The sequence below is a fragment of the Aegilops tauschii genome, chromosome 5, assembly GCF_002575655.3.
Source record: "Aegilops tauschii subsp. strangulata cultivar AL8/78 chromosome 5, Aet v6.0, whole genome shotgun sequence".
Taxonomy (NCBI): Eukaryota; Viridiplantae; Streptophyta; class Magnoliopsida; order Poales; family Poaceae; genus Aegilops; species Aegilops tauschii.
Window position 1 is genome coordinate 561272394 of NC_053039.3, and position 12405 is coordinate 561284798.

At 48.6% G+C, this 12405-nt stretch overlaps 1 protein-coding gene across 1 annotated transcript; it reads right to left on the minus strand.

The window, feature by feature from the left end:
• Window positions 1-4250: 4250 nt before the first annotated feature.
• Window positions 4251-5456, minus strand: LOC120965062 (uncharacterized). The gene has a single exon (XM_040390216.1). The coding sequence runs from the start codon at window positions 5454-5456 to the stop codon at window positions 4251-4253; it is 1206 nt and encodes a 401-aa protein (XP_040246150.1).
• Window positions 5457-12405: the final 6949 nt, after the last annotated feature.

A 12405-nucleotide genomic window follows, 5' to 3' on the forward strand; every position in this document is an offset into this window, starting at 1 on the left:
AGGTACCAAAGTAATCCAGGAGTGGATCACTGGCAGCGGTCAAGAACATCCTGAAATACCTGAAAAGGACTAAGGATATGTTTCTCGTTTATGGAGGTGACAAAGAGCTCGTCGTAAATGGTTACGTCGATGCAAGCTTTGACACTGATCCGAATGACTCTAAGTCACAAACTGAATACATATTTATATTAAATGGTGGAGCTGTCAGTTGGTACAGTTCCAAGCAGAGCGTCGTGGCGGGATCTACGTGTGAAGCGGAGTACATAGCTACTTCGGAAGTAGCAAATGAATGAGTCTGGATGAAGGAGTTCATATCCGATCTAGGTGTCATACCTAGTGCATCGGGTCCAATGAAAATCTTTTGTGACAATACTGGTGCAATTGCCTTGGCAAAGGAATCCAGATTTCACAAAAGAACCAAGCACATCAAGAGACGCTTCAATTCCATCCGCGATCAAGTCAAGGAGGGAGACATAGAGATTTGCAAGATACATACGGATCTGAATGTTGCAGACCCATTGACTAAGCCTCTCTCACGAGCAAAACATGATCAGCACCAAGACTCCATGGGTGTTAGAATCATTACAATGTAATCTAGATTATTGACTCTAGTGCAAGTGGGAGACTGAAGGAAATATGCCCTAGAGGCAATAATAAAGTTGTTATTTATATTTCCTTATATAATGATAAATGTTTATTATTCATGCTAGAATTGTATTAACCCGAAACTTACTACATGTGTGAATACATAGACAACCAGAGTGTCACTAGTATGCCTCTACTTGACTAGCTCGTTAATCAAAGATGGTTAAGTTTCCTGGCCATGGACAAAAGTTGTCATTTGATGAACGGGATCACATCATTAGAGAATGATGTGATTGACTTGACCCATACGTTAGCTTAGCACTATGATCGTTTAGTTTATTGCTATTGCTTTCTTCATGACTTATACATGTTCCTATGACTATGAGATTATGCAACTCCCGAATACCGGAGGAACACTTAGTGTGCTATCAAACGTAACAATGTAACAGGGTGATTATAAAGATTCTCTACAGGTGTCCCCGATGGTGTTTTTTGAGTTGGCATAGATCGAGATTAGGATTTGTCACTGCGATTGTCGGAGAGGTATCTCTGGGCCCTCTCGATAATGCACATCACTACAAGCCTTGCAAGCAATGTGACTAATGAGTTAGTTACGGGATGATGCATTACGGAACGAGTAAAGAGACTCGTCGGTAACGAGATTGAACTAGGTATGATGATACCGACGATCGAATCTCGGGCAAGTAACATACCGATGACAAAAGGAACAACGTATGTTGTTATGCGGTTTGACCGATAAAGATCTTCGTAGAATATGTAGGAACCAATATGAGCATCCAGGTTCCGCTATTGGTTATTGACCGGAGATGAGTCTCAGTCATGTCTAGATAGTTCTCGAACCCGTAGGGTCCGCACGCTTAACGTTCGATGACGATATGTATTATGAGTTATGTGATTTGTTGTACCGAAGGTAGTTCGGAGTCCCGGATGTGATCACGAACATGACGAGGAGTCTCGAAATGGTCGAGACATGAAGATTGATATATTGGAAGGTTATGTTTGGACACCGGAATGGTTCCGGATGAGTTCAGGCATTTTCCGGAGTACCGGGGGATTACCGGAACCCCCCGGGGAGTTAATGAGCCTTAATGGGCCATAGTGGAAGAGAGGAGGAGGCGACCAGGTGTGGCGCGCGCCCCCTAGGCCCAATCCGAATTGGGGTAGGGTTTGGGGGGGGGGCTTTTCCTTCTCTCCCTCTTCCCTTCCTTCCCCCTCCTAGTTGGACTAGGAAAGGGGGGAAACCTACTCCTAGTAGGTGTAGGAATCCCCCCTTGGGGCGCGCCCTAGGAGGCCGGCCCTCCCCCTCCTCCACTCCTTTATATATACGGGGGAGGGGGGCACCCCATAGACACACAAGTTGATCTTAGCCGTGTGCGGTGCCCCCCTCCACAGATTTCCACCTCGGTCATATTGCCGTAGTGCTTAGGCGAAGCCCTGCGTCGGTAACTTCATCATCACCGTCAACACGCCCTCGTGCTGACGAAACTCTCCCTCGGCCTCAGCTGGATCTAGAGTTCGTGGGACGTCACTGAGCTGAACGTGTGCAGATCGCGGAGGTGCCGTGCGTTCGGTACTTGATCGGTTGGATCGCGAAGACGTTCGACTACATCAACCGCATTACTTAACGCTTCCTCTTTCGGTCTACGAGGGTACGTGGACACACTCTCCCCGCTCTTGCGTGATCGTAGGAATTTTTTTGAAATACTACGTTGCCCAACACCTCCCACTCGTGGAGCGAGTGGCGGCCGAAGCCGTTGGCCGCCGCCCCATCGTCGGGGAACCGCTCGGCCATCGGGTGGGCTTGGGGAGAGAGGGGAGGGGGGAACGTCGGCGGTGGCTGCGCACGGGGAGAGAGGTAGAGCTCGGCGGCGGCTGTGGGCGGGTGTGGCCAGAGGCGAGGGGAGGCCTTGCTTTTATAGCCGCGCGCCGTGTGTACGCGTCGCGGGAGGGGAGGCATCGCCGCGCCACCCGTGAGGAATCAATGGCAAGGCTGACCGGCGGCAGCCTTGCCATTGATTCCCCGTGGGAAACCGAGGCGTTGGGAGGACGACGAGGCGAGTGTCGCTGACTCGGCGGGCCTGCAGCTCGTTCGCGGCAAAACCGCTCGCCCCGGCGCCCCAGCGCGCCGGGTTCGGCCTGATTCCGCAGGCGCCAGTTTCGGCCTAAACCGGCGAAAAACGAGCTCCTGGGGGCGCGACTGGGCCGATTTTTGGGCGCCGGCGCAAAAAAATCGCCTGGAAGGGGGGGGGGGCTGTTGGGGGCGCGGCTGGAGATGCTCTTATCTAGTGTATACTTGAGCTGACAACAGCATAATGCCATGGATGCAAGCCTTGGTGATAAGATTATATTGATTGTAATGCCATTGTGGAAAAGTTAAGTGAGCCCGGATTTACAATCAGATTACAGAAACCACTAGCTCTGGTCATGCCCCCATCATCTGCTCAACAGGTGTACCCCTTTTTGGGGATGAATTTGGAGATTGGATCAAATCTTAGAGAATAGTTATTTTCTTAATACGATTGTAAAGCCTTCTTATTGATACGAAGTTTGGCAAAACACTGTCAATGCCATAAAACTGTCAAAACAATCAAACTACACCTACAGATTTGGGTACCTCTACGGTAGGAACTTGGAGGTTAAAACCTAGTTACATGCCAGCTTGGCCGTGCTCTGCCTAGAGTTATTGCAGCACTATGAACGTCTCAGACAGTATAATATGAGCATCCAACCAGCATATAAACATCTAAATGCATACACTGAGCATTCATGGCAGTTCTAGTAACAACATCAAAATTAAGGAGAGATAGGTCAGAGTACACAAATAGGTTCCATATTCTGAGAAAAGAACAAGTGATAAAATGTATAGCTGAGGCTGATCCAAATTCCTAGAGTTGCAGAAAACATATGCAATTCAAAACTTCAGTAACAACAGGATTTGACATGTAGCACTAATAAAATCCATTGGACTGTTAATTACGACGCATCAGCAAGCCAACATGCAGAAACTATTGTCAGATGATCCCTTCAGAGACAGAAACCATTAGCTCTGGACATGGCCTCATCATCTGCTCATGAGTTTTACCTCTTGTGCAAAATGAATTTAGATAAGGATCAAAGCTTGGGAAGACAATGGATCAAAGAGTTATTTTAAATGGGTACATAGCTGTGCGGCAAGAAATTATTAGACGTTCAGTCCAAGGACAATCCATTCACCATCACACACGCTACTATCATTGGAAATTTATAAAGCATACCGATGAAAACTACCAAAACTATGAGAAAACAAGCACCATTGCACCAAACAAGCAGCCAGATACTTCATATTCAGCACAAGACCATTGTCGCCTCCAACTGGTCATCTTTGCTATTGATGAGTGACTGCCCTTATATTGAGTTCCTACGTCGTCAATGAGCCACATCGCAAGGGATTGCCCTTTCTGCAAACATAGATTTATTAGTGTGATTCCAGAAAAAAGAAGACACGACCCTATATAAAATTGCCAACAAGGTATAACAGTCGATTGCACATAGCAGTAAAAGTTCGCTCAAGCAGATATATTATCACAAAATGAAAAATCAAATATAAGTTTCAGTCTAGTTAACCATTCAATTATTTTGTTTGTTTGGCTAACTATAATATATAATTACTTAAGATTTGTCCTCAAATCATAAAAAAATAGATAGATAGATATACCTTGTGGATGGTGGAAACTCATGTAGGGAATCAACCTATAGAATTTTTCTCTCTTCCATAGCTTCTTCCACTGTAGCGACTTTATATTAATCTGGTAGACGCCAAGATCTGTGGTAACGAAAACGATATCACTGCCTTCCACGGACCCAATCAATCTAAGTCTTTTATCGGGATTTTGGATGGGAAGAAGGTTCTTGAGATCGATGACTCTAGGCTGAGTCCATGATGCAACTCCATCGTAACCCGTCTGTCTTGTCCACAGGTAAAAGGTTAACCTATGCACTTGTGCAAAACCCAAACTGCCGTCCTCCATGGCCATGAGGATGGCGAAATCGTCCCTGAGAGGCCATGCGCGCGGCGCATCAGTCCGCGATAAGCAATTAGAGCCCAAGTTGTATTTGAGAATTCCTGCTTGATCGTCATGTTCACCAATATTATGTGTAAAGTAAAGTGTGTCTTGGATGAAGACAGGGGGTACTGGCGTGATGAATGATTCGACGCCAAGATCAAGACCAGGGCACGGCTCGCTCCACTCACCCGTGTCCACCGAGGACACCGACACGTGTATAATACCATGAGCACCATCATCCGTGCTCATGCCGAAGAAGACAACCCGGAAGGGGCCCTGATGGCACGCCCGGTGGTCACATCCTGCCACGGCACAGAGCACGGCGGCTCCACCGAAGTCGGTGTCCAAGGGCATATTGCATCCTTTGGGCGCTCCCAGCTTGGTCCGGCGGCCTGTCATGGGGTCCCAAACGATGAGCGGCATGGGTTTACCATAGTCCCCAAGGAGAACGCGGCCATGCCGGCAGTCCAACACGCCGCACTCGGAGTCCTCCAAGTCCGGCCAGCCGTCGTCCGGAATGCGCCCGCCGAATTTTGTGGTGGGGAAGAACTGTGGGATGAGCAGATCCTCCGACCGTTGGCGGGAGAATGGTGGCCAGGAATAAACGAAGCCCAGCATGGGGGGTGCTCCATGGAAGCCGCGGTACCGACCGCGGAAGCTAGGTCCGGTGAGGAGGCCGAGCCAGAGCTTGCAGGCGAGGGAGGCGCGCGCGAGGTGCTCGGGCTCGTCTGGCGGGAGACGGAAGAAGACCTCCTCGATGAGCTCGTCCGGCAGCGATAGTACTGGCGGCGGCGGCGGCGGCGGCATGGTCGATCGGTGGAGGTGAGGGTTTCGGGAGGGGAATGGGTACTGGGAGTCTGGGACGGAGGAGATAGCAGTACCACTACGGTTGAAATTGGCAACCAGAGGCAATCACGCGAGGCTGCCATTTCTGTAGGGAAGAAGAAGAAGGGGTTGCATGGCCACCTACGTGATTGCAATGGCCCAAGGCCCAGGTGGAAACGAAACTAAATTGAAGAGAGAGGACTTGGTCTGTGGGCCTGGGAAGAGAGATATTCTGCCAGGGAATTCGGCCTAGCCTGGCTGGAATTGCTTTTCCAATTAAAGGAAATGCAGAAATCCACCTCAAAAGGTAAATAAATGCAGAAGTCCATTTAAGTCAAAAAAAGAGCAAATGATCACTGAAGACCTGAAACTTTGCAAGTAAATCAAATTGAAGATGGATAATCAAATGAAAATACTTCCAAAGACAAAAAATTACATAGGTTATTATGGAATTTGTTTCCTCCTCTCATATGCGAAAATTAATTCCAAAACCTTTGGGATTAATTTGAGTAACTCCAATAATTTTTGTTCGATAAAGGGCGCTTTTATTAACTCAGAATGTAGCATCAAATGGGTACAAAGCATAATGAGTGACACCCGGCCTCTGCATAGCATTCTCAAGTGAATTTGTTTCATAGACCCAATAAAGTTTATTGGCAGCGCATCCTCAAAAAAAAAATGGCAACGTGATCATTTTGATATATCTGGCAGACAAGACCAACCGTAGTTCGAAAAAGCTTCGACGGACCACCCGTGCAACTGAAAAAAGCTACAACTGTTCATGTGAAAGCTTCAAGCCGTATTTGAAAAAGCTTCAACCGGCGAAATAAAGAAGTTTCATCCGACCACTACAAAAAATAAACTACAACCGTCGAATTGGAAAGCTTCAACCATTGAATTGAAAAGCTTCAATCCGCTTTATAGAAAGCTTCGACCCATGAGTACATCAAACGAAAAAGTTACAATCGTTGACATGAAAAGCATCAACCCTGCTTTTGAAAAGTTTCAACGAGAGACCAGCGATAAAAAGCTGAAACCAGCGCCTCACCATTGATGCAACCGACTACTGCGATGGCTTCACAGTGGAGCTACAGCGGAGACGAACTCCAGGGACCGGCGGGCCGATTTTTTGCTGGGTCCGGAAGCCCGATTTGCTGCATAAGAGATGCAGCCCAGTGGGGCACCACTGCTGCAACCAGAGTGAGATCGACGAGATCGCCTCGGTTGCAGCGACACGCTTCAGGACTAGAGGCAGACGGAGACCTAAGATGGAAGAAGTGGAGCTAAGGCTGCAGGCCTAGAAGACACAAACAAGAGTTGGAACGGCACGGCGAGACCAAGCCATTGTTAACTTCAATAAAGTCCATATCTACTTCTGTGGCCATGCTGAAGAACGTTGAGCTTCATTTTGTCGCTGTTAATCTGCCATCGCAGGCTCTCACGAGGTGTTACTCCATGAAGCGAGAGAAGGAATCTTCATCCGAATTTCCTCGCTAGATGGTAGATTTTGTTGTGAAGATGACTTCCCCTGTGTGCCCCCATTTTGTTTATCTAGATTATTGCAGTACCTTGATTTTAGCTTGAGGGTATACCAAATTCAATGCCTATGACTACACTACTGGAATTTTCATGTACGCCGGGTGTAATGCTCTTCACCGAGTGCTAAAACACGGACACTCGGCAAAGCAAGGTTTGCCGAGTGTCACTCTCGGCAAACCCACCGTCACGGCAAACTGACATCTTTGCGGTCACTGCCTCACGGCAAAGAGGCACCGTACGGCAAAGTTGCAGACGCCGAGAGCAGCTCACGGCAAATAGGAGCCACGTGGCATGCTCGTCCGCAACAGACGGCTCCGTCAGTTACTGCGTACTTTGCCGAGCGTCACCCTCGGCAAAGCATATGCAACATCTTTTTTTTATGTGTTCTTTCTAACTGACATGTGGTCCCACTGGTCACATTTATCAGTAAAAGTTTTAAATAACTTTCTAAATATTTTTGAAAAAAATGACGATATCTTTGCCGAGAGCTGCTCTCGGCAATCCTTCTGACCAGCGTGGCCCACATGGGGGGCTGACACTTTACATAGCTTTGCCGAGAGCTATGCTCGGCAATGGCCTTCTTTTCCGAGAGCAGCTCTCGGAAAAGTTGTGGCACAACAGTAGTGTCCCAGACGACCATGTTTCCGAGAGGTGCTCTCGGTAGTATGTCGTGTTCCGAGTGTTGCTCTCGGAAATCTTTCCCATCCATTCTGCTGTCAAGCTATTTCTTTTCTGATCCCTGCAGATAAAAACAACTGCAGTGCAATTTGATCATATATAGGCATAATTTGATCTAGTCCACACATATATAGGCATAATTTGATCATATATAGGCATAATTTGATCTAGTCCACACATATATAGGCATAACTAGGGATAGTCCACATATTGTCACACACAAGTCGAATGTATTATCCTAGTAGACGTCACACACAAGTCGCAAATTCATACATATTGTCACTACTTGCAAAACACGTGCACGTCACAATAGAAGTACACTTGTTCATATATAGATCATTTTGAGGAGGAGAGGCCATCGGGTTAACATTCCGGAGGAGGAGGAGGGGCATCACTTGCACTGCTTCGAGATTGCATAAGAACCTATAAGATGAGAGTCACGCGAGGGTGGTTCGTCCATATGTAATGAATCTTCTACTCTAGTTTAGATAATGTTCTACCTGTAGTTGATCCTCAAGCAGCTTCAACCTCTTGTTCGTGTCTTCCCGTTCCTTTTCTCTGGATTCCTGCTCAGCCTGCCGCCTTTGCTCCTCTTCAACAGTCCGCTGCGCCATTAAATCCTGTAACATGGCATTAGGCTCATATAGGTTGGAACGGTGCTATTTCGAGGCATGGACATAAATGAAAGGTTAGGATGCTAACCTTGAGACGCGCTATCTCACGTGATGCGGCGGTTGGGCGACTCCGTATGGACGGAGTTGAGCTGGTGCTCGACGCGCGTATCTCGTGCAGCTTGCGATGCGAGGAGGTGGCGATCGCCCCGTTGCAAAGGAGGTGGCGGCCATGGCCCTTCCCCTCGCCAGCAATGATGAGAAGCTCGGGATCAAGGGGCTTGGACGTAGGTTCGGCTTCCTGCCCGTGCACCTCTTGGAAGACCTCTTTGAAGGTCCCCCACTTCTCCTCCGCCGACTCGCTGCAGAACTCGGTGCCATCCTTCCCCTTGTGGCCTTCTCTCCAGGCTTCCAGGATGTGGACCGGGTGACCAGCCTTCGCCTCCTGCAAAATTAACCATCAAGTTGAATGAACCAAGATGCACCGTGCGAAAAAGTTCACATCTTAATCCACATACCATGTGTTGCTTGAGAGCGGTTAGGTTCCGGCTCCCCTGGACATGAGCCGGGCCTGGCATTTTGGTTCGTTCGTTTCCCTTCTCCACATGCTGCGCCTGCCATGTTGGGTCACACCACATGTCAACCAGGGCCTCCCAACAATCCTCCTTCATCCAGGGTTCCTTCACCTAGTCAGACAAAATCGAATAATTGAGGAACAAGAGGGATGAATCAAAGTACTAGCAACCGATGTAGTCACTTACCACTGACAGGTATTCTTCTTGCGACAAGTTGGTCTGGCAAGCAGTCTTCCTTGTCATCTTCTCTCCCTTCTCATTGACCGGCCGACACTGCATCACGGCTTTGTACCGCAGCGTGTGCTTGGTGTCAGAGAGTATCTTTCGGGCAGATTTCACGATGCCTTTGATCGCCTTCTGCTTCTCACCATCCACGCAAGAAAATGTTTGCTACAAGAAAGCATATGGCATCTTCTCACCATCCATGCAAGCAAGGATTTGGATATGGAAAAATGTAGTGGTCGGAGCGAAGATACTTACAAAAAAAGCATTGATGACCCAAGTGGCCATGGTGACATCGTGCTCATCCTTGTTGTGTAGATAATGCTCCCAGGTTAAACCTGTCGACGGCGGATCATCATCACCCGGCTTGGAGAATCCAGGGAAGTGCTTCCTCAAGAGGGAGCCGATGACGTGGTTCGGCGGGCGTGCCCCCTTAGGTTGTGTCGGGATAAATTCCCACTGACTGCATGATATAAAAGACAAGCATATGTGAGTGTCAAAGCTGTGGCATCCAAAATATGATGGAAATGAAATGCTTGCTTACCCCTCTCCTGTCGGGCAAATGACAGGACGGTTGCTGGCAGCAGTTGGTTCCGGGACCTTCCCCGGACCACGCCCGGATTTCTTCCTCTTGGAAATGTTGCTCGAGGTAGACCCCGAGCCGTCCGAGGCCTCCATGTCGCCCGACTCGGTAGCGAGCGGATCTGGTCCCTCTAAGTCCACTCTGACATCGCCATCCGATGATGACTCGTCGTCGGGAGTGGACTGGTGGGAGGCGGACGACTCGGTCCTACCAATCGGGACTCTCCGGTACTTACTAGTGCCCCCATCAGAATCTGAAAAACAAAATAAATATGGTGAATATTAACCACACTACTTCAATAGGCATCAAACTTTTTTTTTGATCAAAGATGGGTTTCCCCTTCCGATTTTCATTAAAGAAAACCAAGCCAACATGTATTCAATTTGTTGATTAGTTTACATATCTATGTTAGGGACGATGACTAGTTCGATGCTTGGTTTCATTTCAATATTTCAATATAAAAGTGGAGCCGGCCTATATGTCCAAACTAAAAAATCGTAAGTTATGTGAAAGAAGAGTATAAGCACAACCAAAATGGTAAATAAAAAGTATTGAAGCATACTCCATGGTTTATTCAAGCTTCATTTTAACTGGATGTAATATATGCCAACAAGCATAATTCATATATGATTCAATATACAGAGACGAGAGAGGGAGGAGGGGCCGGTTTTGTACTAACCTGAGGGCATCTCCAGCTGCCGCGCTACCCGAGGAGCTCCGCTGTGACGGCCGTCCTCTCGCCGCATTGAAGAACCGCCGCGCCGGCCGCCGGCCATGAAGCTTGGTGGTGGTGGAGTAGGGGTGGCGGTGGCTGCAGTTGGGGCAGTGGAGGAGGGGTGGCGGCGGCGGCGGCGGCGGTGGCGCGGGGAACAGAGAGGGGGCGGTGGCTGCAGTTGGGGGCGGTGAAGGAGGGGTGGTGGCGGCTGCAGTTGGTGGTGGTGGAGGAGGGGTGGCGGTGGCTGCAGTTGGGGCCGTGGAGGAGGGGTGGCGGCGGCAGTTGGTGGTGGTTGAGGGCGGCGGTGGCGATTTCGGCGGCGGCGGCGGTGGTGGCGCAGGGAAGAGAAGAATGAAGATAGAAAGAAAGGGGAACGGTTAAGATCTAGGTTACATGCTTTACCGAGAGCGGCTCTCGGAAAAAGCGGCCATTACCGAGAGCCGATAAGCGACCCTCGGTAACAACTGCTCTAATTTTTTGTTTTCCTTCTCTTTGTGTTTTTGTTTGGCAGTATCTTTTTTGTATCTAATATTTCATATGTTTTTACGACCAAAATTTGAAAATGCCATGACTTTTGATGATTTTTTTCGATAAAAGACTTTTGATGCACTCATAGATATATATGCTTTTTGGGTTAGATTTATTCAAAACTCAACTTTAAAGAGTGTAAAGTAAAAAACATGGGAAGAAGCAGTTGTTGACCGTGGACTTCTTCATTGTTGACGTCGTCGTTCTCTTGTCGTGGTGGAGAAGGAGGTTGATGAGGTTCATCTTGGTGTACTTCCTCGTTTTCTTCATCTTGATGTGTCCCACTCGTGGATGCTTCCGTATCAACTCTTCGTTCTCCTTGTCGTGAGGTAGAAGCTTCCACTTGGATACACCCTCTCGGTGCCGAATAATGCCCTAGACCGCCGGGGCCACCGAATGGGTGCCCGATATAGAGAACGCCCGAGGGGGGGGGAGGGCACCCCTACATGCGTGTGGCCCATGCATATGCATGCAGGGGTGGTGTGCTATTTGAATAAGCAACGCACGTCCTTGACGTGACACGTGCCTCACAAACCACACACACGGGCGGGAACGTCGAGGACCGGCTGCGTCCGTCCCCGAGACAGAATCTTCGATTGGTGATCCCGTGACAGAACGAGCCTAGACTTGGTCTGTCAACTCGCGATGACATGCACTAACACGGAGAAGCAGTTATTCACCGTGGACTACACCCTCTTGGTGCCGAATAACGCCCTAGACCGCTGGGGCCACCGGATGGGTGCTCGATATGGAGACCGCCAGAGAGGGGGGAGGGCACCCCTACATGCGCGTGGCCCATGCATATGCATGCAGGGGTGGTGTGCTATTTGAATAAGCAACGCACGTCCTTGACGTGGCACGTGCCTCACAAACCACACACACGGGCGGGAACGTCGAGGACCGGCTACGTTCGTCCCCGAGACAGAGTCTTCGGTGGGCGATCCCGTGACAGAACGGGCCTAGACTAGGTCTGTCATCTCGCGATGACATGCACTAACACGAAAAAGCAGTTATTCCCCATGGCCTACCCCCTCTAGGTGCCGAACAACGCCCTAGACCGCCGGGGCCACCGGAGGGGTGCCGGTCTCTAGAACAGGACGAGGCCCATCCGAAGAAGAAAACACAAGACGGTAATTATGATGTGCTAAGGTTGTTTGCCAAGCATGAAAGAAAACAACAAAAAAAGTATAATACATATTATCGAGAATGGACACGAAGGAAAGATATCTAGGTTACCTGCTTTACCGAGCGCAACTCTCGGAAAAGGTGGCCATTACCGAGAGCTGAGAATCGACCCTCGGTAACCACTTCTCTAATTTTTTTCCCTTCTTTTTTTGTCTTTGTTTTGCACTATCTTTTTTGTATCTCATATTTCATATGCTTTTACGACCAAAGTTTATAAATTCCATGACTTTTGATGAATTATTTCAAAACTCAACTTTAAAGAGTGTAAAGTAATAAACATGAGAAGAAGCAGTTG

Excerpts from the sequence above, each read along its gene's own strand:
- LOC120965062 (XM_040390216.1), bottom strand. The coding sequence starts at position 5,456 with ATGCCGCCGCCGCCGCCGCCGCCAGTACTATCGCTGCCGGACGAGCTC.